Source organism: Dermochelys coriacea, chromosome 2 (assembly GCF_009764565.3).
Source record: "Dermochelys coriacea isolate rDerCor1 chromosome 2, rDerCor1.pri.v4, whole genome shotgun sequence".
NCBI classification, from domain to species: Eukaryota; Metazoa; Chordata; order Testudines; family Dermochelyidae; genus Dermochelys; species Dermochelys coriacea.
This window is the reverse complement of record NC_050069.1, coordinates 93,387,854-93,410,016: the sequence shown is the minus strand read 5'-3', so window position 1 is coordinate 93,410,016 and position 22,163 is coordinate 93,387,854. Positions and strand designations below refer to the sequence as shown.

At 41.0% G+C, this 22,163-nt stretch overlaps 1 protein-coding gene across 13 annotated transcripts in view; it reads right to left on the bottom strand.

Moving 5' to 3' along the window:
* Positions 1-2,112: 2,112 nt before the first annotated feature.
* CEP192 (centrosomal protein 192) overlaps positions 2,113-22,163 on the bottom strand; it is a 199,919-nt gene continuing 179,868 nt past the window's right edge. For 11 of the 13 annotated variants that reach the window (XM_038390165.1, XM_038390163.2, XM_038390166.2 and 8 more), the window contains 5 exons: positions 21,885-22,004; positions 14,890-15,011; positions 13,385-13,508; positions 12,751-12,809; positions 2,113-2,618 (listed from right to left, as the gene is read on the bottom strand). In XM_038390165.1, coding sequence (XP_038246093.1) covers positions 2,480-2,618; positions 12,751-12,809; positions 13,385-13,508; positions 14,890-15,011; positions 21,885-22,004 — 564 coding nt within the window. In that variant the 3' untranslated portion in view covers positions 2,113-2,479. Of the gene's footprint in view, positions 2,619-11,888; positions 11,966-12,750; positions 12,810-13,384; positions 13,509-14,889; positions 15,012-18,001; positions 18,067-21,884; positions 22,005-22,163 lie in introns of those variants that run through there. The other 2 variants (XM_043508139.1, XM_043508142.1) reach the window with 2 other exon arrangements.

The window sequence follows — 22,163 nt, the reverse complement described above, 5'->3', positions numbered from 1 at the left end:
TGTTTTTCCTAAAGTTAATTAAGTATTTTAGGAAAAACTATCAGAGCAGCCACCAAAAAGAATTGGTGGCCACACTCTAAGGTGCCACAAGTACTCCTTTTCTTTTTGCTAACAGAGAGATATATAAACTATACTGACTGAAAGAACTAAATATCTATTTAAAACTACTAACCATAACAATGGAGAAAAACAAAGACCATTGAGAAGCTTGGCATAGCAAGGGAACAGTTCCAGCAACTGTCACAGGCAGTAAGAAGGAACTGATGGCCGTGGGGTGGGCTGGGCTTTTATACTGGCACTATGAATGCGCAGCACTAGATTTCATTCGAGCAGCCTTGACAAGTACCAATGAGGGAAAACTTTCCAGCGACTGTGTATGGGGCAAGCACACACCTATAGTGGAATGAACACTTCAAGCAAGTACTTTAAGAACACAATCATTTTGATAAGTCTTACAAATATGGTTGCAGCATTGTATTCTGAATCCCTCAAGCACATTTCCCATGATGCCCATCACAGATGCTGGGAGAAGGGGCTTTTGGGAGATATCCCAATATAAGGCACTGTATTATGAAATGGAGTTAGGACCGCCAGCTCAACTAAAGCAACTGCAGTGCTTATGGGAAGTAACTGTTGTAGATGGAATCTGTTCATCCAGATTGGATCTCCATGCCTCATCCAAGGGTTGCAATCAAAACATTTAAGACTGCTTGAAAAACTCAGGACTGCTGTTGAGTCCAGCCACCAGCTCTAAAAGGTCAAGCCAACATTCTGTTGCTGTATTTCTTCAGGAATAGGAACTTACAAGACAAAAGGGTGAGTAGTCCTCGCACCCCAAAGCTGTGGCTACAATAGTGGTTTTTCCATAAATAAAAGCTTCCTACCACCAAAGATCAATCAGAGAGACTGCTTATATAAACAGGGCTCCAAGGGCCTACTGGCATTTTAAGTACTGTTGTTCAACCCTATTAAGTTACCAGTGGCCACCATGTCTATCTTAAAACTCCCATGGGCAGAGCTGAATCAGTTGTAGCAGTGGTGGGAAATTCTATGAGGAAAAAAGGTGTAAATAAAGCCTTTAAGAGGTAATTACTCCACTCAAGGTTGAGGCACAGCTGAAGGGCAGCATGAAGAAACTTGAACACATTACTATGCCATGCTATTTCTGTGGCTAGAGAATTTCATTCTATAGGGTGCCAATTTAGCATCAATAGCAAAACCAAATTGCACCGAAGCAGCAAGGTATTATTTACTTGTAAATATTTTAGCTGAACCCTTATAAAACATGTATACAGATTGTTTTGATGTACTGTTATGTAAGCATTCTAAGCAAGTGAAGTATTACAGTGCTTTACAAAAAGAAAAGGAGTACCGGTGGCACCTTAGAGACTAACAAATTTATTAGAGCATAAGCTTTCGTGAGCTACAGCTCACTTCATCGGATGCATCCGATGAAGTGAGCTGTAGCTCACGAAAGCTTATGCTCTAATAAATTTGTTAGTCTCTAAGGTGCCACCGGTACTCCTTTTCTTTTTGCGAATACAGACTAACACGGCTGCTACTCTGAAACCAGTGCTGTACAATGACTCACCACTAGGTTAGTAAAAAAATAATTTAGCCTTCATACCAAGTAATTTGTTTTGGTTTTCCCCCCAGATTTTATAGTACAACTCCCAGAAGGATGGTACATCAAAACCTTTGACAGATTTATATTCCTGAGTTTGAGTGCCATGTAATTAATCCTGTAATTAAGCCCAGCAGGGGTATTTAGGTTTAATAATATCTTCATGATGCTTAAGGGAACTGCATACCTGGGATATAATTGTACTAGAGCTGTTAAGGGCACTGTACTAGATATCTTCAGAGGGTTTTTTTTTTTCATATTCCAAATTTTTAGTCCTCAATTGTTGATATTTGCTAGCCCTTAAACTGCATATAGATGGGAGTCCCCCTCAATTTGAGATTTTGTATGTTTGTGTAAGTATTTTATGAAGGATCCCAGTATCAATAGAAGTGAAATTGCTGTGGGGATTAACGACAATTTTGGATTTAAGCTATATAATATTTGGAAACTACAGTGATGGGCACTCTAAAAAACTCAAGACATTATTATTCACGTGAAAAATAAGTTTATTAAAAAGTATGAATTACAAATTTATTTCTGAATTAACTAAATTTAAAATAATCTGTATTTAGCAAATCATAATCAATGAAAAAAATAGAACACTTTTCTCCCTTATAAAAAGATGCAGAAATATAAGATAGAACATGATAATTTTAAGCATACAAAGTGATTTATCCTCATTTTAGAATGTTTAACAAACGAATCTTTGTTTTCACAATCACCTCAATTTAACTTACAAAAGATTTTACACAAAAGTAGCATCATGATGTACAAAAAATTAGTAAATTGGTAAGGAAAATATTACATCAATACTTCAATAATTTAGTCTGGATTATTAATAAAGCTGCTCTCCAATTACTCTTTTGCATGAGCTTCACCAAGTAATCGAATACCAAGACTGCCATATTTGTCTATGTGCACAACCAACAGACCTTCGAATCTGCCTGCTGACTTTGGCTTGAACTGGACTGGCAGGTTGATATAATGCTGGGATCTGTAAAAAGGAGATTTGTTAGTTATTAATGTCACTAATGCTACAAACCAAATCTTGCTAGGCATACAAATATTTTTCCAGTTTATTATGCTTTCTGAGAAGAGACCTGGAGATAGCATTGTGTTATCTTTTTTAAAGTTCACATTACTGGTGTTAAGTGTTAGAAATATAAAGTTACAGCTCTCCTATCAGCCAGTCAAAATACTACAATACTTGGATAGCTACTGTTGCTGGCGTATCTGAAGAAAAACTGTTCTCTATCTCTGCTATAATATTGACAGTTTGGAAGCCTTATTAGAAAGTAGTAATAGTGCCTGCTTTTAGTTTAGAAAGAATTTTGCAAACAAACTTCATATGTACATCAATTGATCACTAAAACAGAAAATGTAATTTAAAAGGAACCATGTAAAAGCAATTCACATAATCAGACATTTTGCATCATCATCAAGACATGATTCACTATATAACATAAGCAAAGCAATAGGGATCCTGAAAAAAAATGAGGAATCTGAACTTGAATGTAGCAGTGTGTTGTAAAACTCTTAAAAGATTAAATTCACAAAGTCACCACCTACCAGGATAGACCATTCTTTGGTTTACTCTCTTTTGAGTTTCATCTCTCTCATCTGTGCAGTTTTCTCCCCTCATAGACCCCCACAGCAGTCTGTGCTCTCATCCACTTAATCCTATGTCAGTCTAAACCCATTTCTTCCTTACATTATTCTCACCTTTCACCTACCTTCTTCTCTACCAATTCAATCTTTCTCTTTGCATGGAAGCTCTTATGCTGCTCTTGTTCAAGCTATATTTCCCTCCAGTTTAGAAACAAAACAAAAAACACTTGATTCACCGAACTGTGTGATTAGAGCATAGATCTGGGTTCTATTCCCCACCTTTGACACAGATTTATTATACAACCTTCAGTAAGTCAACCTTTGTGCTTCAGTTTACCCATCTTCAAAGATACTTCACCAAAGAGATCCAGGTGAAGATACTTCATCAGCATTTGTAAAATGCTTTTAGATCTACAGATAGAGTATTAGCACTATGTATTACTTCTCACAGCTGTGATTTAGTTTTATGTTAGCCAACCAACTACATTTACTGACAATTGAGATTGCAGCTGGAAACACTCCATAAACACAAAACCTAAAAAGGCTGAAAATAAGGGGAAAGACTTGTGCATTTCTTTCCACCTTCACATTGCCTACAACACTATCAGTAACACACTACAATCCTCCATAAGGTTTTCACTTTCATCTCCAGATATCCAAAAGCAACAGATACCCCAACTTCAAACTCATACTTTAACTCAAAAAACGTAACAGTAACATCTCGTGCTTTTAAATCCGTTATAAGCAGATCTGTCACATATTCCATGCATTTGCAAAGTTATTGTGCCTCAACTCTGCCAAGGTCAAGATCATGTTATTTTTTTTTTTTTTTTGTTAGAGTGCAAGTTGGATGAAATTCAGGTATACTACTACTGCACCATAATGAATGCAAGCATCCTTAAGGTCCTGCACACACACTTTTCTAAAGAGGTAGAATTAGTTAGATATCACTTGGAACTTATTTTGAGACTAATCAGTTGATTTCAGATCCGGGATGGGTCTCAATGCTCCTGACTCCTTTTTTGTGAGGAAACCATTGGAACAAGAAGCCCAGCTGGGCAGGAGCAGGCTAGTTACTGTAAGAAGAGGAAGTTTGTAGCAGAAGAGGGCTGCAGGGACAGAGTCTGCAGTCATTCTCTGGGAACAGCGAGGTGGTAAAGAGGAAACCCAGAGGGGTGAATAAGCCCTGGCTTCCTACCCCCAAGGGTCAAACCAGAGAAGTTGCAGGGAAGAGAGACTGGATAGGAGGAAGACCAGAGAAACAGCAGTAAGGGGTGGAACTGTGCAGACCCTGGCTGCTCACTATAGGGTCCCTGGGCTGGAACCCAGTGTGCACAGAGTGCCTAGGTTCCCCCTACCAGCCACTGGCAAAGTGGCACGAGCCCAGAGTCAGGTGCCAGAGATCTGACACAAGGTCTTGGAATTATCTATTGGACTTTTGTTTGTTGAACTTTGTTACATTGAAAGGGACAGACATAAATATCATGACCTGGCCAGAGGGCGGAGTTATGGAAGAGAGACCACCACAGCTCCAGAGGAATTGTCAGCAGGGGGTGCCAGAGGGAGAGACAGCTGCTATGCCACACCTGGCCACCAGGAGGTACACCTGTGGTGAGTGAACCCCTTTACATTGAGGAACAATGTTCTAGATGGCAAGGTATAGTGACACACTGCTCAGAATACCAAGAATGATAATGATGCAGTGTTGTTGTAGCTGTGATAACTGATAGATACTTTTCACAGTAAGCAATATTGGAACACAAAAATAAAGGATTAAAACTAGTTCATGAGCATAAGGTGGTTTCTCCTATTAAATGTGTGTCTACTGCCCAGCAATTTGATTGGCTGGCAGATTCTATTTGATATATATTTAATGGTCTTCGTGTCTTCCTCTCCCACAAACCATCATAATCCATACCTCTAGGAATAAAATTTAAATACAACGGTCAAATGTGAAAATCATGGACAACTAAAAGATCCTTGTTATTTTACACTTGAGAATTATCTAAGCAATAAAAAGGAGTCAAGTTAATGCTTTACTATTCTATCCAAATGTTTAACAAGATGACCTCAAAGGGATCTTCAGAATATTCACTTTGCTGCATAGATCTAAGATATTTGTGAGCCCCTTCTTGAAAGTTCTTCTTATGAATTTAAGTTCTGGTCAGATGTTCCTCCTTCCTTTCCTCATCAGTACTTACATCCTCTATTAGCCAAATGAAATACCCTACAGTCAATAAAAAAAAATTTGTGCTCTGCCTTGTTTGGATGAAAAGAATAAAAATTGCTTCTCTTCTCATCGCAGTTTTATACCAAGGTTTTGCATTTGGATTACATTGGTAGCTAACTTAAATTAGACTGATTGTAATAAAGAATCAGTACAGCTGAACTTTTTCTATGTGCACACACATGGCCAGTTGAAGAAAACCAAGCTCACAACTGCACCTGGAAAAATCAAACACCGGTACAAACAAAACCCTGAAATTTTGTTGCCATATTTAACATTTGAAAGACTGTTCACACAGGATACACTGTTGCTTCTACAAATTGTTCTTTAAAAAAAAATCATACCACTACAATGTATGATTGTTTCACTGTGTGACACTTCTTGGTCTGAAGAGTAGATGTAAGAACACACATTCTATTATATTTTCTTAAGCCTTACAGTCCCACTTTCAGCAAATGCAGTTTGCTATGCAATTACCATTTAACATTAATTGGATATGGTACTGGGAAGTAATCTAATTTAACTGACTAGCTTCCATACAGAAGCACTTAAAACGTATAAGCCAACACTAAATAAAATATTAACTTGCTTTCTATTAAAAAAAGGTTTATGGGACAATTAAGGAGTTTCCTACAAGTATTTTTTTTTTTTTTAAAGGGCATGCATACTCTGGTCTACACTACAGGGTTAGGTCAAATTTAGCTGCATTAGGTCGATTTTATAGTGGATAGTCATAGAATCATAGAATATCAGGGTTGGAAGGGACCCCAGAAGGTCATCTAGTCCAAACCCCCTGCTCAAAGCAGGACCAAGTCCCAGTTAAATCATCCTAGCCAGGGCTTTGTCAAGCCTGACCTTAAAAACCTCTAAGGAAGGAGATTCTACCACCTCCCTAGGTAACGCATTCCAGTGTTTCACCACCCTCTTAGTGAAAAAGTTTTTCCTAATATCCAATCTAAACCTCCCCCATTGCAACTTGAGACCATTACTCCTCGTTCTGTCATCTGCTACCATTGAGAACAGTCTAGAGCCATCCTCTTTGAAACCCCCTTTCAGGTAGTTGAAAGCAGCTATCAAATCCCCCCTCATTCTTCTCTTCTGCAGACTAAACAATCCCAGCTCCCTCAGCCTCTCCTCATAAGTCATGTGCTCTAGACCCCTAATCATTTTTGTTGCCCTTCGCTGTACTCTTTCCAATTTATCCACATCCTTCTTGTAGTGTGGGGCCCAAAACTGGACACAGTACTCCAGATGAGGCCTCACCAGTGTCGAATAGAGGGGAACGATCACGTCCCTCGATCTGCTCGCTATGCCCCTACTTATACATCCCAAAATGCCATTGGCCTTCTTGGCAACAAGGGCACACTGCTGACTCATATCCAGCTTCTCGTCCACTGTCACCCCTAGGTCCTTTTCCGCAGAACTGCTGCCGAGCCATTCGGTCCCTAGTCTGTAGCGGTGCATTGGATTCTTCCATCCTAAGTGCAGGACCCTGCACTTATCCTTATTGAACCTCATTAGATTTCTTTTGGCCCAATCTTCCAATTTGTCTAGGTCCTTCTGTATCCTATCCCTCCCCTCCAGCGTATCTACCACTCCTCCCAGTTTAGTATCATCCGCAAATTTGCTGAGAGTGCAATCCACACCATCCTCCAGATCATTTATGAAGATATTGAACAAAACGGGCCCCAGGACCGACCCCTGGGGCACTCCACTTGACACCGGCTGCCAACTAGACATGGAGCCATTGATCACTACCCGTTGAGCCCGACAATCTAGCCAGCTTTCTACCCACCTTATAGTGCATTCATCCAGCCCATACTTCCTTAACTTGCTGACAAGAATGCTGTGGGAGACCGTGTCAAAAGCTTTGCTAAAGTCAAGAAACAATACATCCACTGCTTTCCCTTCATCCACAGAACCAGTAATCTCATCATAAAAGGCGATTAGATTAGTCAGGCATGACCTTCCCTTGGTGAATCCATGCTGACTGTTCCTGATCACTTTCCTCTCCTCTAAGTGCTTCAGGATTGATTCTTTGAGGACCTGCTCCATGATTTTTCCAGGGACTGAGGTGAGGCTGACCGGCCTGTAGTTCCCAGGATCCTCCTTCTTCCCTTTTTTAAAGATGGGCACTACATTAGCCTTTTTCCAGTCATCCGGGACTTCCCCCGTTCGCCACGAGTTTTCAAAGATAATGGCCAAGGGCTCTGCAATCACAGCCGCCAATTCCCTCAGCACTCTCGGATGCAATTCGTCCGGCCCCATGGACTTGTGCACGTCCAGCTTTTCTAAATAGTCCCTAACCACCTCTATCTCTACAGAGGGCTGGCCATCTCTTCCCCATTTTGTGATGCCCAGCACAGCAGTCTGGGAGCTGACCTTGTTAGTGAAAACAGAGGTCTACACAAGCAACCCCGTTCCGTCGACCTAAAGGGCTCTTAAGATCGACTTCTGTACTACCCAGCGAGGAGAGTAGTGCTAAAATCTACCTTGCTGGGTCGAATTTGGGGTAGTGTGGATGCAAATCAACATTATTGACCTCCAGGAGCTATCCCAGAGTGCTCCAATGTGACCGCTCTGGACAACACTTTCAACTCTGATGCACTAGCCAGGTACACAGGAAAATCCCCGGGACCTTTTGAATTTCATTTCCTGTTTGGTCAGTGTGGCAAGTTCAGCAGCTCAGGTGACCATGCAGTCCCCCCAGAATTGTAAACAAGCTCCATCATGGAGCGAACAGGAGACACTGGATCTGATTGCTGTATGGGGAGAAGAATCTGTGCAGGCCAAAAGCCGATCAAAAAGAAGAAATGCTAATATATGTGTGTGCCAAAATCGCACAGGGCATGCTGGACAGAGGCTACAACAGGGACACACAGCAGTGCCAAGTGAAAGTCAAGGAGCTCAGGCAAGCCTACCAAAAGACAAAGGAGGCTAACGGTCGCTCTGGGTCAGAGCCCCTTAATGCTGCTTCTATGATCAGCTGCATGGCATTCTGGGGGGGGGACCCTACCACTACCCCACCACTGTCCAAGGACACCTGCAAGAGGGGAGTTTCACGCAACAGGGAGGAGGATTTTGTGGATGAGGAAGAGAAGGAGGCGGCGAATGCACAGCAGGAAAGCGGTGAATCCATTCTTCCCAGCAGCCAGGACCTTTTCATCACCCTGGAGCCAATACCCGCCCAAGACGGATCCCCAAACCTGAAGGCGGTGAGTGCACATTTGTAACTACAGTACAGGGTTTAAAAGCAATAGTGTTTAATGTTTGATTTGCCATGAAGACTTGGGATGCATTTGCGGCCAGTACAGCTACTGGAAAAGTCTGTTAACGTGTCTGGGGATGGAGCAGGAATCCTCTAGGGACATCTCCATAAAGCTCTCCTGGAGCTACTCAAAGCCTTTGCAGAAGGTTTCTGAGGAGCGCTGCCTTATTTCGTCCTCCACGGTAGGACACTTTACCACGCCAAGCCAGTAGCAAGTAGTCTGGAATCATTGCAGCACAAAGCATGGCAGCGAATAGTCCTGGGTTTTGGTCGCATTCAAGCAACATTCGATCTTTATCTTTCTGTGTTAGCCTCAGGAGAGTGATATCATTCATGGTCACCTGGTTGAAACGGGAATTTCTGTAAGGGAACAGTAAAAGGACCCCGTCCATGCTGGGCAGTTTGCGCTTGGCTAAAAAGGATCATCCCATAGCCAAGCGGTGGAGGGAGGGGTGAAGGGATCATCCCAAATAGCCATGTGGAGAGGTGGGGGGAGGTGTGTGCTGCACATCCACCCGAAAACCATAGCCCCTCCTTTTAAATGGCAAACCCAACCGGCATTGCTTGCTGTGGGAAAGGAGGACGCTGCAGTTTGAAAACACTCCCATATGTTATGAAGGTGTTAGAAGCCAAACCCATGTACCCTTTCGCTTACCATGGCTGCCTGGAAACCAAATTCTGTTGCCCAGCCATGTGTGATGTGTCACCATACTGGCAGGTGCTCGATATAAAAGACAAAATGCGATCTTGTACCTAAAGCACATGTGCAGTCTGCTGTGAATTGCTTGATTTACCGTGAAAGAGTCTCCCTTTTGTTCTCAGAAATGTATCATCTTACATTTTACTCTCCCTTTATATCCCCCTGCAGGTGCAAATGTTTCTATACTCCCCCTATCATTTCTGTCCCTGAGGTTATCGCAGATTAGAAGGCGAAAAAAACGCACTCGTGATATATTTTCCTCCTGCACTGATAGCGTACAGCTGAGTGCATAGAGGCAGTCAGTAGCAGAGTCCAGGAAAGCATTAAGTGAGTGCGATGAGAAGAGGCAGGATTGAATGCTGAGGCTAATGGGGGAGCAAACTGACATGCTCAGGCATCTGAAAGCCAACAAAAGCACAAGACTGCCGCTGCATTCGTTGTACAACCGCCTGCCCTCCTCCCCAAGTTCCATATCCTCCTCACCCAGATGCTCAAGAATGCGAGGAGGGGGCGGGGGGAGGCTCCGGGCACCCAGCCACTCCATTCCAGAGGATGATCCAACAGAAGGCTGTCATTCAAACAGTTTTGATTTGTAGTGTGGCTACAATAAGCAATGTGCCCTTGTCCTTCCCTCCTCCCCCACTCCACCCGGACTATCTTATCTGTTATCTCCTTTTTTTTTTTTTTAAATTAATAAAGAAAGAATGCATGGTTTCAAAACAATAGTGACTTCATTTCCTTTGCCAGCTGTGATCGAAGGGGGGAGGGTGGTTGGCTTACAGGGAATTAAAAAAATCAACAAAGGGGGCGGGTTTGCATCAAGGAAAAACACACACAACTGTCACACCATAGCCTGGCCAGTCATGAAACTGGTTTTCAAAGCCTCTCTGATATGCAGCGCGTCTAGCTGTGCTCTTCTAATCGCCCCTGGTGTCTGGCTGTTCAAAATTGGCAGTCAGGCAATTTGCCTCAACCTCCCTGCCATAAACGTCTTCCCCTTACTCTCACAAATATTAGAGAGCACACAGCAAGCAGTAAATAACAACAATAGGAATATTGGTTGCACAGAGGTCTAATCTAGTCAGCAAACAGCGCCAGTGAGCTTTTAAATGTACAAAGGCACATTCTACCACCATTCTGCACTTGCTCAGCCTATAGTTGAACTGCTCCTTACTACTGTCCAGGCTGCCTGTGTATAGCTTCATGAGCCATAGGAGCAAGGGGTAGGCGGGGTCTCCAAGGATAACTATTGGCATTTCAACATCCCTAACAGTAATTTTCTGGTCTGAGTAAGTCCCTTCTTGCAGCTACTCAAACAGCCTAGAGTTCCTAAAGATGCAAGCCCTATGCACCTTACCCAGCCATCCCACGTTGATGTCGGTGAAATGTCCCTTGTGATCCACCAGTGCTTGCAGCACCATTGAGAGGTACCCCTTGCAGTTTATGTGCTGGTTGGCAAGGTCGGGTGCGAAGATAGGGATATGCGTTCCATCTATCGCTCCACCACAGTTAGGAGAACCCATTGCAGCAAAGCCATCCGCTATGACTTGCACATTTCCCAGAGTCACTCCCTTGATAGCAGAACATCAGTGATTGCATTGCCTACTTGAATCACAGCAGTCCCCACAGCAGATTTGCCCACTCCAAATTGATTTCCGACTGACCAGTAGCAGTCGGACGTTGCAAGGTTTCACAGGGCTATCACCACTCGCTTCTCAACTGTCAGGGCAGCTCTCATCTTGGTATTCCTGCGCTTCACAGCAGGGGAAAGCAACTCAGAGTTCCAGGAAAATGGCCTTACGCATGCGAAAGTTTCACAGCCACTGAGAATCACCCCATACCTGCAAGACTATGCGGTCCCACCAGGCTATGCTTGTTTGCCAGGCCCAGAATCAGCCCCACTGCTGCCATGATGTCCCAACTGCCACCTCCCGTGCTTTCAGGAATGTCTTTGTCCATGTCCTCTTCACAATTGTCCTCGTGATGCTGTCTCTTAGCCAGGTTCTGCACATACTGCTACTGCTGTTCTGCACATACTGCTAATGCGCAAGGTGTTTACAATGCTCGCAACAGCAGCAGTGAGCTAAGCAGGCTGCATGCTTGCCGTGCTACGGTGTCTCCATGGGTAACCCAGGAAAAAAGGCACAAAATAATTGTCTGCAGTTGCTTTCAGGAAGGGAGGGGAGACTGATGACATGTTCCCAAAACCACCCGCGACAATGTTTTTGCCTCATCAGGCATTGGGCGCTTAACCCAGAATTCTAATGGGCAGCGGAGACTGCGGGAACTGTGGGATAGCTTCCCACTGTACACTGCTCCATGAGTCGATGCTAGCCATAGTAGTGAGGATGCACTCCGCTGACTTAATGCGCTTAGTGAGGACATCACAATCGACTGTATAAAATCGATTTCTAAAAATCAACTTCTATAAAATCAACCTAATTTCGTAGTGTAGACATACTCTAAGCCAGAATAAGTTCTGCAATGCTTTGTGCTCCGAAACTGCAGAGTTCTTCCAAAAAATTATGCTGACTTATGCTGCAAATAAGAAAAACTAGAAACTTAGACAAAGACAATATTTGCAAATGGAAAAGCATCACAATTGGTTGGAAAACTAAACTTCTAGGACGTTATTAAACAAAAGAGTAAAATAAATGCAATTCATGAGTTAATTTTTTCTACCACCTTTAAAGACCATGTCTATATCTTTGCTTTAAGTAAGAGTGCATCTGATCCTCAGTATATCACAGCAAATACGATGAATAGCTTTCTGACAATATACTTTATAGTGTTTCTGAGATACTTAAGTAGATCTCTGATGTGGCATGGTCGTTCTTTCTGAAGAGCTATTAAATTATCCTGTTTTTTGCGGGCAGTTTTACCACTTCAGACTGAGCTTGTCAGATCTCATTAGCTATACAGGTTTGGTCCTGGTCACTATTTTGATAAAAGACCACCAAGAAAAAAAAACCCAGGTGGTGTACAATCTGGTGTTATAGCATGGATCAGAGGACAGGATGTTGGACTAGGAGTCAGGAGACCTAGGTTTAATCCAGGCTGTTCCACTGTATCACTCTGATCTTGCTTTATGCTCACTTTTCCCATCTTTAAGATTAAGATTTGGTTAAGATTGTGCAAAAATATACATTTTAACTAGAAGGTCAAAATGTTGAAGTTTACTCAAGTCCGAAAGTGGACTGTAAGTCTATATTTCAGCATGATATATCCTTACTAGTTACAGAGCTTTACTTAACAAAATAGCTTAGGTTTGTTTTGAAACATCTAATGTTTCTGAGTAAAATTTTAATACACACTTAACTCACCTCAAAGAATATTTCGAGTGCTTGATGTAGAAAGGCTCTCTGGGATTTACAAACTTCAGCTGCAATTTAATATGAAACTTTAAAAATCAACAGGCAAGCACTACTGTCACTATTTTAGCACACACATCAATACAACTCATGACTTAGATATAACTTTAAAGAAAAAGCCAAGATTTAAGAATGGAACATAGCCAACTTTATACATAATGAATAAGTTAAAAATCACACTGCAGGACTTAAAACATTAAATTAGTTTTAAAAATTAGACTACAACAAGCCTATAAAACAGCTGAAAGAGGTGATAGTTTAAGTATGCTATTCAGAAAACTCTTGATTCTTAAAACTCTTGATAATTAAGAGTCAACAAGCAAAAGAAAAACTAAAAAGTTGTAAGAAGCCTATAAAAGTGAACTTTCTTTGAATATATAAAGATTTAAGAGTATGAAGTTTGGAACCAATAGTTTCTATTAATGCACCGAGCATTAGATCATCTTAAAACAAAATTCTTAGTATCAAAGGTTAATGAAAATATCAGAAAAGAAAATGGTTAGATATTGTTCAGGTAATTAAGTGCAATTTTTAAACTTTATTTATAAAATTCAAAACATTTAAAGTTAAAGTGTCAAAAACTTACCATATGAGTAATAAAAGTATTATTTCGCAAATTGACTTTTAAGGTGCTTGATTCCCCAACTCTGGTTGGTAGAAATGTGTAATGATCTTCTCGGGCATACACTCCTCGAATTACTTCATTTTGCCTGTTTTTCAAATAGGTTTAAAATCATTAAGTTTCCTATTTATATCACATGGTCTGGATGTACCGACAGTTTCCTATCAAATGGTTTGAAAAGCAGTTCCAAAATAGAAATACATTCAGAATCACTGGAAAGTCAAAGGTAATTTGTTCTTATAAGATATTGGGCTGTAAGATTCTGTCAGTTTTAAAGCAGTACAGTGCCATTCTAAGGGCTTTTCGGGCTACTATTTGGCACTTTCAGTTAATTAAGAGATTACAATTTAGAGGAGTACTGTGGTAAAGAAGTAATCAGAATAATTTACTTTATACTATCACAGCCTTGAGTTGTGCCCATATGCTTCACTGGAGACTTGGGAGATGAACATTTCCATATGTGCACCAGGGATCAGTTCACTCCCATAAAAAGGAAGTGCATATTTCATTGTGTTTCACATCTACCATTTCAATCTTTGAAGGTTGGACGATGACAGGGAAAAATTAGTACAGTGATCTTGGGGAAAATCATTTTTGAGGGAAAGGCATGTATGAGAATTATGTCCAGGCCTAAAACCCAATTAGGAATCAAATGCTACTTTCAACTCTGGGTAATTGACTGAGAAAAGCAGCAAAACTGCAGCAAGCTCAAACCAGACATGCAGAATACAAATGGAGGGACTGCTCTGGAATAGCAAACCAAGGGCAACTGGATTCCATTGGTGATTTGCACTTATCTAAATATGTGAAGTTTTGGAAATATCCTGGGCTCTTGTAACTAACTCCAGATGAGAATAGGAATAGAAATACTTTCAAGAACCTGGGGAAAACTAAAGAGGGAGAACAAACACCGAGAGCTCATCAACATGGTGAATTAATTCAAACTAGAGGGATATAAATGGTAGCATGCACTAGCACGTTGTGCACTAACTGGCCCATGTGTTCCATTTCAAACAGTAGTACATTAATGTGCACTAGGGAACATTTAGTGTGTGCCTGCAGGGCCCACACGAGCCAATTACCATGCAACACATTAGTGCCCACTATAATTTACACCCATCTAGTGAGGATTAATGCACCATGTAGACAAGCCCTGATCGGCAAAAAGGGAAAGAAACAAAGGAGAAAGCTAGACAAATATTGCGAAAATGCATCTTATTAGAAATCATTAGATAAAGATGGTGCTGGTGAAGAGTGCATTAAAAGGTTTCACACTTCAAAGTGGTTCTAATGCCTGCACCAGTTGTCCCATAATAGCAAATCACAACCTCACACACAGCTAGTTTTGAACTAATGAAAATACGGCAACTTTGCTTATGAGTGGCGAAAGGCTAAGAATCATAGAAGAGGTCTGCCACACAAGTGTTCTCAACTATTCACTTTTTTTTTTAAACTAAAAATATACGTACCCAGTTTTAAGTGCAGAAGCTTCAGAGCCAGCTCTTCTTCTTGGCATAACTGGAATTTCAGTTTTTATTAGGGCACATGTGGAAACTTTTGCATTTACATCTTCATTTTCTGTTTTAGCACCCTATTGGTAAAAAAACCCCTACAGTTAATGTTTAACTTTATTCCAAATATTAAGTGACATTTACATCATTCCCAAAATATTGCTCAACCTGAATAGTGTTTTTGCTTTATTGAAAATATTAGCTCATGGTTTGTGCTGCAGTTTTACAATATTTTAGAAGAAGGGAATTTATTTATTGTTCTTTGAAATACATTGCCTCTGCAGGAATCATATTCCATGCTTGCATGCCTGTAAAACCACTTCACAGCAGTAAACTATTCCAAGATTGTTGGTAACTGATCCATTTGGACAGTAGGTTTCCCTGTGGAACGTCTCACCATGGAGTACAAATGAGATTACTTCTTAAGTGGCTTCAGCCTCTCGATGAACTATTTATCATCTTAGCCACAACATGAAATTTTACCTCTCTAGGCAAATTATGAGGGTTGCAGTAAATGAATGGATTTCTTAACATTAATTCTTTGTGAGCAACTTCCCTCATTTGCTACAAACAGGCCATGACTTTTCCCTATGGAATTCAGAAGTTGTTCCTTGAAGTCCCACCCCTCAAGTCTGGCCACCAGAAAAGTTAGTCTTTACAGCATTGAAAGAACAGCTGGTTAATACAAAAACAAGAACCTGAAATTGTATTAACATTAACGCAACATGTGTATAATTTGCCCTTTAGAGAAAATATTTCCAAATGTTACAAATTATCATTCTGGTCCTGCAACAAGCCATCCCCGTGGTTAGAATGAAGAGAGAAGCTGCTAACAGAGGAGATTGTGCTAAGAATTTTCTGTTCTGCTGCCGTTTCTCCCTTCATATTCTACAAATGGCAGAGTGATCAATGAAACAAAGCAGCAGGGATGGAAAGGCTAAAACCAACATTATTAAAGTAGGATAGATAGAAATATACATTTGTACATAACGTGAGAGATTTCTAATTTGGAAAGCAAGCCATAACCATATAGCATTTTCCAGTAAGAGGTGGTCTTCATAGAGGAACAGAAACCTACTTTGCAAAGTTTGATAATGAACTGTATGAGGATCATAGCATGGTTATGAAAATTCTCTGACAAAAATATTTCTGGCCCACAATTCCTCCTGGGACCTTGCATGTGGAGCCTAGACTCCCTTAAAGGAATGATTTTCTGGGTGTTAAGTTCTGCATTGCTTGGCATATACCTTGTCAGCAGCTACTCTGAGGACCGAGGACTGGGCCTGCCTCAGAAACACCCCAGGCTCCTGTCCCTGCGTGCCTGCATCTGGCAGGCCCAGCAAGGCAGGATCCAAATGTAGAGAGGCTTAGTGTAGAGGGATCCAGGTGTGGGTTGAGAGGGTTCTGTGCGGGGCAATCTGGGTGCAGGCACCTCAGTGGTGGATCGGGTGCAGGGGGAACTGGATGCACAGGGGCTTGTTGGGGGGTTCTGGGTGCAATGGTAATGGGATTCTGCGGGAGGGTCCAGGTGAAGGTGGTTGGGGCTCAGCTCGGGAGGCCTGGGTGTGGAGAGACAGCTTGTCAGGGGGGTCCAGGTGTGGAGGGCTCAGTGGGTGGTCCAGATGCTGGGGGAATGGTGCTTAGTGGGTTGGGGATCCAGATGCAGTTAGTTGGGGCTTGGTGGAGTGAGGATCTGAGTGCAGGTGTCTCATCAGGGTGGTCCAGGTGCAGGGGGGGGCTCATTGGGAGAAGAGGGGTGGCTTGGCAAGAGGATCTGGATGGATGGGAGAGCAGCTCCCTGTACAGGGATCCCTTCCCCTGCAGCTGAGGAGCAATGGGTGCAGGAAGCACATGGGCTGGAGATTTGCAGAGCTTCCTGAAGCTGGGGGAGAAATCTGGGAGTGGGTTTGACCCCGGATGTTGTGCAGGGGAAGAGGAAGTCCCGTCCTCCCCAGCCCACTCAGGACTAGCAGCTGAGCCTGCTGCAGGGTAGGACCGACCAGTTGGGTCTTCCCCAGTCCCACGCCCTGCCCCACAGTAATTTACCTCTCTGCCAGCTGCTCTGGGCACCTGAAACATACTGCTGGGGAGGGTCGCATGATGGTTTTTATGGCTTCCCTTTTCTTCCCTGTCAGAAAATCATTTTTCTGCGGGGAAACAAAGAAATCTGCCCGGGACAAATTCTGTGCATCTGCAATGGTGCAGAATTCCCCCAGGAGTAATATGATAGATGCATGTACTCCATATGCTCAATATATCTTCTAGAGTTCTATGACCATCCTGTTATGACAATTTTTCAAAGGATACTGAAGATACAAAAGATGATGGTATTTATCTCCTGGGAAGATTAAAAAGATGCATACACCTTTGGCAGAAGTGTTTCTCAAGATGTGAGGACAAAATTGTCCTCATAGAAGCAGAACTGACTTCTGTTAATATAGTTGCTCATCAGTCTTTCAGAAGTAATTACCAGAAAAGCAGGACTTGACCGACAAATAAAAAAAGAATTATGTGCAGTCATTTTGAAATGTGCCACAAGGGCACAAGGGCATCATTGCAAGGAGGTAGGATTCACCACAGGTTTGTCTAATCCAGGCATTCTGCTAAATCTTGGGGATAGTCAGTCAAGGAATCTGATGTATCTGCGTAACAAGTGTCACTGGAGACTGTTAACTATTTTTTTGGGGCACTTAGCGATAAGACTGTCCCTCCAAACCATCCTAGAGAAACTCTAGTGTAGCTGAGATCACTAATCTTTGGGATTTTTATTTACCGTATAATCAGAAATGAAAACCAAAAAACCTGACCAAATGAACCAAGGTACTGTCCCTGCCACACAGAGCTTACCTCTGATGGGTCTAAAAAATAATTGGTCAATTGACTGGTCAAATATTTTAAAGCACGAATTTATTAGGACAAGAGTAATAATAATAATAATAATAAAAACCGAGACTTTACAGTCCCCAATAGTCTTAAATACTTATGCCTAGTTACAAAAAAAAAATTACTTAACTGAGTTATTTTCTCAAAAATGCAAAACACAAATGTAGTTTTAAAAAATGAAAAGTACATTACCTTTTTTAGCAATGTTAGGGTAACATTTAATTGTGAATATTATTCAAGACTGAACAGTTACTAAAGAAAAGAAAAATGAAGTTACACAAACACATGGCAATTCTAAAAAGAAAAAATGATTTTTAATGCACTTAAGCTAGGCAACAGGCATCTAAATGGCTGTACATCTTTTCTCTTTGTGTTGGGGGAGGAGGTTTAATGTCTGAATTCTCATCTCCTTTCTCCACTCCCTTGTGATTTCTATATGTTTCTGTATGTTTGCCTACTCAGTTTAAGTTGTAAGGTGTTTGGGGCAAGGACCATGTCTTTTAACTTGTTTAATGTATTTCTAAAACCATAATGTACATTTATGGCCTGGCATATAAATAAAGGTATACATACAATGTTTGTTCCAGAACAGTCGTTCCCAAACTTGTTCTGCAGCTTGTGCAGGGAAAGCCCTGGTTTTCCAGGCTGGCTGGTTTGTTTACCTGCCACGTCCGCAGGTTTGGCCGATCGCGGCTCCCACTGGCCACGGTTCGCTGCTCCAGGCCAATGGGAGCCGCTGGAAGCGGCACTGGTTCTGATTGGGATGTTGTCCAAGAATGGGTATAAAAGGTATGTTTACATTTATATATGTTTTTTCAACATTTTTGAAGTGCTGATATCAGAACTGTACACTAATCCCGTAATGGTCCCACTAATGCCCTATGCAGACATGTACTCTGTACTCCCAACTTTTATTCCCCCCTTCATATATCCAAGGATCGCTTTAGCCCTCTTGGTCATTGCACTGTGCTGTGAACTCACATTTAGCTGTATATCTACCATAGCCCCCAAGTTCTTTTCAGAGTCACTGTATTTCAGGATACAGTCCTCATCTTAAAAGTGACCTATGTTCGTTTTTTCCTAGATATGACCTTGCATTTGCCTTCTCTTCCTAATTAAAAAGACATCTGCTAGAAAAGAAAGATCTTCAATAGCTGAAGCAGAAATTGTGTTGACCTTGGTGCAAACAGATGTATGGCTAATGACCCTATTTGATTAAACAGCCATTCTACTTTAGGCTCTTTCATAGATCTTTTCTAAGTGGTCTTGACACATCTCATGTTTTCTGCTAAAAATGTTCTTTCTGAGCAAGGTGGAGAGCTAATGGAAAGATCTGGTTGTGAATACACTATTTCCCAGAGGCACATTGCTTTGAAAACTGAGGGGAACAAGCCCCACCTTACTGCTTTATAAGCAGTAGTAATACATGGCTGCTATATTGCTCATAAAGGCTAACAGCCTTATTGACCACTAATAACGTTCAACGAGAGTTGAAGGAATTGCTCAAGGCTCTAGATTACTGTTATGGAATTTGGCTTTTCTTGATTTCTACAAGCTTTGAACTAGATGTGTTTATTTTTCTGTAATGGCATCTTTATATCACAGAAGTTTTGGGGGGGAGGGGCACCTTATGAAAGGAATTCCTCAAATGATGGATGGAATCAGCCATTGCATCAATGTTTCCCGAACTGTTTGGGGAAGAGCTAGTATATTTAGAATGAACAACTGGACAATAACTGCTTACCAGAGACACTGTGCTTGTCTTATGCCTAGCACAAGAAATAGTGGGACGTATATACACCATCAGGGTATTCTAAAACCATTCTTAACTGGATTTTCTTGGTGATGTATGACAATCATGATATAAATTTGTAAATGCAGATTTATCTTGAAGAAAAGCTGAACTACCCTTTGAGCCTAAAATTACATCCTACTAAAGTCAGCTCATGTAGCCTGAAAAATGAAGTTCAGAAGGGAATAGAAAACATGAAAGATGCTAATGAACAAAATAGGAGCCTTTATGAACAAATGTACCAAGTACAGATACTAGCCCTAGATAATGAACACTGGCTGTGGTAGCTGCACATTTGTTAAAATTCATGAGATCCAGTTAAGTTACACATCAAGTCCTTGCATTGATAAAGGTAGGCGCCCAACTTGTTTCTACACTCACACAATTTCCTTTTGGAGATATGGATGTAGGATATCTTGAAGGTTGAGAGCTCTGAATCAGTCCATGAGTACTTTATAGAAAAGTCTACGGCACTTATTTATGGTGACCGAGTCTGAATATCTTTTCAGCACAAAGGAGTATTAGGCTGAACTGCATTTCTCTGGACTTAATGGGTCCACCTTTTAACATAAACTAGGAGAAATCCAGATTGCTGACTTGGTTTGCATTGCCATAAACTTTTTCTAGGAAAGGAATCTTAGCATTGAAGCAATCCTGTCCCCTAAAAGGAAGGTCCCAAAACTTTGCTTACATGTCCTAGGAAAGGTCCAAAGCATAGAACCTTTTAAGTACAACAGCCAATGTTACATATTTTTTTATATATACATGACGTTTAAAGTATCAAGCTGTTCTCTTGCTACACCCTTCTCCTTTGTAACTGAACCCACAGGGTAGGATCCTCCACCCTACCCAAAGTCCAATTGGATGCATTGGAATGAGCTCAAAGTGGGGTCTGGATAGGCCATAAGAATGCTGGTTGCAGCTTCCCGATCTCGGCATGTTTGAATTGAGCAATAGCTCTAACTTACACCTTACACTACCAGAGAATTGGGTCTATTGCTCAGAGAAATATTCGGTTCCAGAAAGAAACTGAGCTGATGATACTCCGTTTTGTCACAGAAGAACAAAGTAGCCTCCAATATAAAAGGCTTGCCCTATAGTTGGAGTCAGATAGGTGACCCTCAGATCCAGACGCTATTGGTTCAGGGAAATGATTAAATCTCCATACATACAGTTGAATCTACAGCTTATGGTCACAGACTGTACATCTCTTAAATCCTAACCCTCTCCATACCATTCATACTGGAAACAGACCAAAGAGGTCTAAAATTTAAATAATTTAAATACATTTTTTTCACCAACTCAAATTAAGTAAACCAAATGTGCCAAAAAATGCTGACAGATGAACTAGTCCATGACTCACTTCACGGGCAAGTGGATAAGAACTTAAATTTGATGGAAGGATTGGACCTTTATGTAAATCAGAGTTAAAATATTTGGATCCACGGGTCAACAGGCAAGTGCCCCTAAATATTTTACTGCTTTGGTATGTTTCCAAGAACAGAGCACCAATCCTAGAGTGTGATTAACAAAAAATTATGAACCATCAAATTATGTTTATGATCTGACCGTGCGATGCATTTAGCACATACCCCTACTTTTCTTCCATAGCTATAATACTGTAGTTGGAAAATTTGTTAAGAATCCGTGTTGTCATTTTGCCTAATGTTAAGGGGATTATCACAGACAACAAAGTATGCATGCACAAAAGGTGGCGCAAACTGGGGTGTGAATGTATAGCGCACTAGCCTGCTGCTATTTTCCTGATCTTAGGATCTTTAAATATTAACCGTAATATTGAATTAATGCAATTTTTTTTACACATATCGTTACTTTTTTAAGACTATCTTATTTTGCAGGAGTTACGAGTGATTTAATACAAGTCCATGGATTTAAAGCCCCACAAAAAGAGGTAAATCTGTCATTAAACAGGTAGATACCAGAAGGGATAAGTATTTCATAATTCCCTTCAAAACAGTAAATGCAAAATAAGATGCCAGAGTTGGGGTAAGGTAAACATTTTGGTTATATAAACCTTCAAATTGCTATGTTGATCAAGAAGTGTGTAATATCTTTTTAAAATAATGATTATGAAAAATAGAACTGAGACTACCTGCAATTAAAGATTTACTCTAAAATTTAATTACGTGCTTAATAATATGCTTTGGGCAAATAGCACACAGTCTTGAAGTGTGATATATATGTATACATTTTATCCCACTTTAGCAAGTGATGTGGACAAATACTGAACATTAGCTTATGGTGTTCAGATACTTACCATTCCAGAAAGTTGAAATCTTAGTTTATGTTTCCTGTGAGGTTCTGCAAGTGGGTGACACTCAAGGTCCCAAAATTGAGCATAGTCTCCTCTATCCCTAGGTAAAAAGATGATAGCAACCTACCACAGTAGGGTAAAGTGTTAGTGAAAGTTTACTTAAATTTTTATATACCACTACAACCTTGTCTACATGAAAAAGTTGCAGTATTTTGTACTGGTTTAACTATATCAGTTTAAATTCACAAACTAAGTGTGACACTCTGTACCTCAAAACAGCAC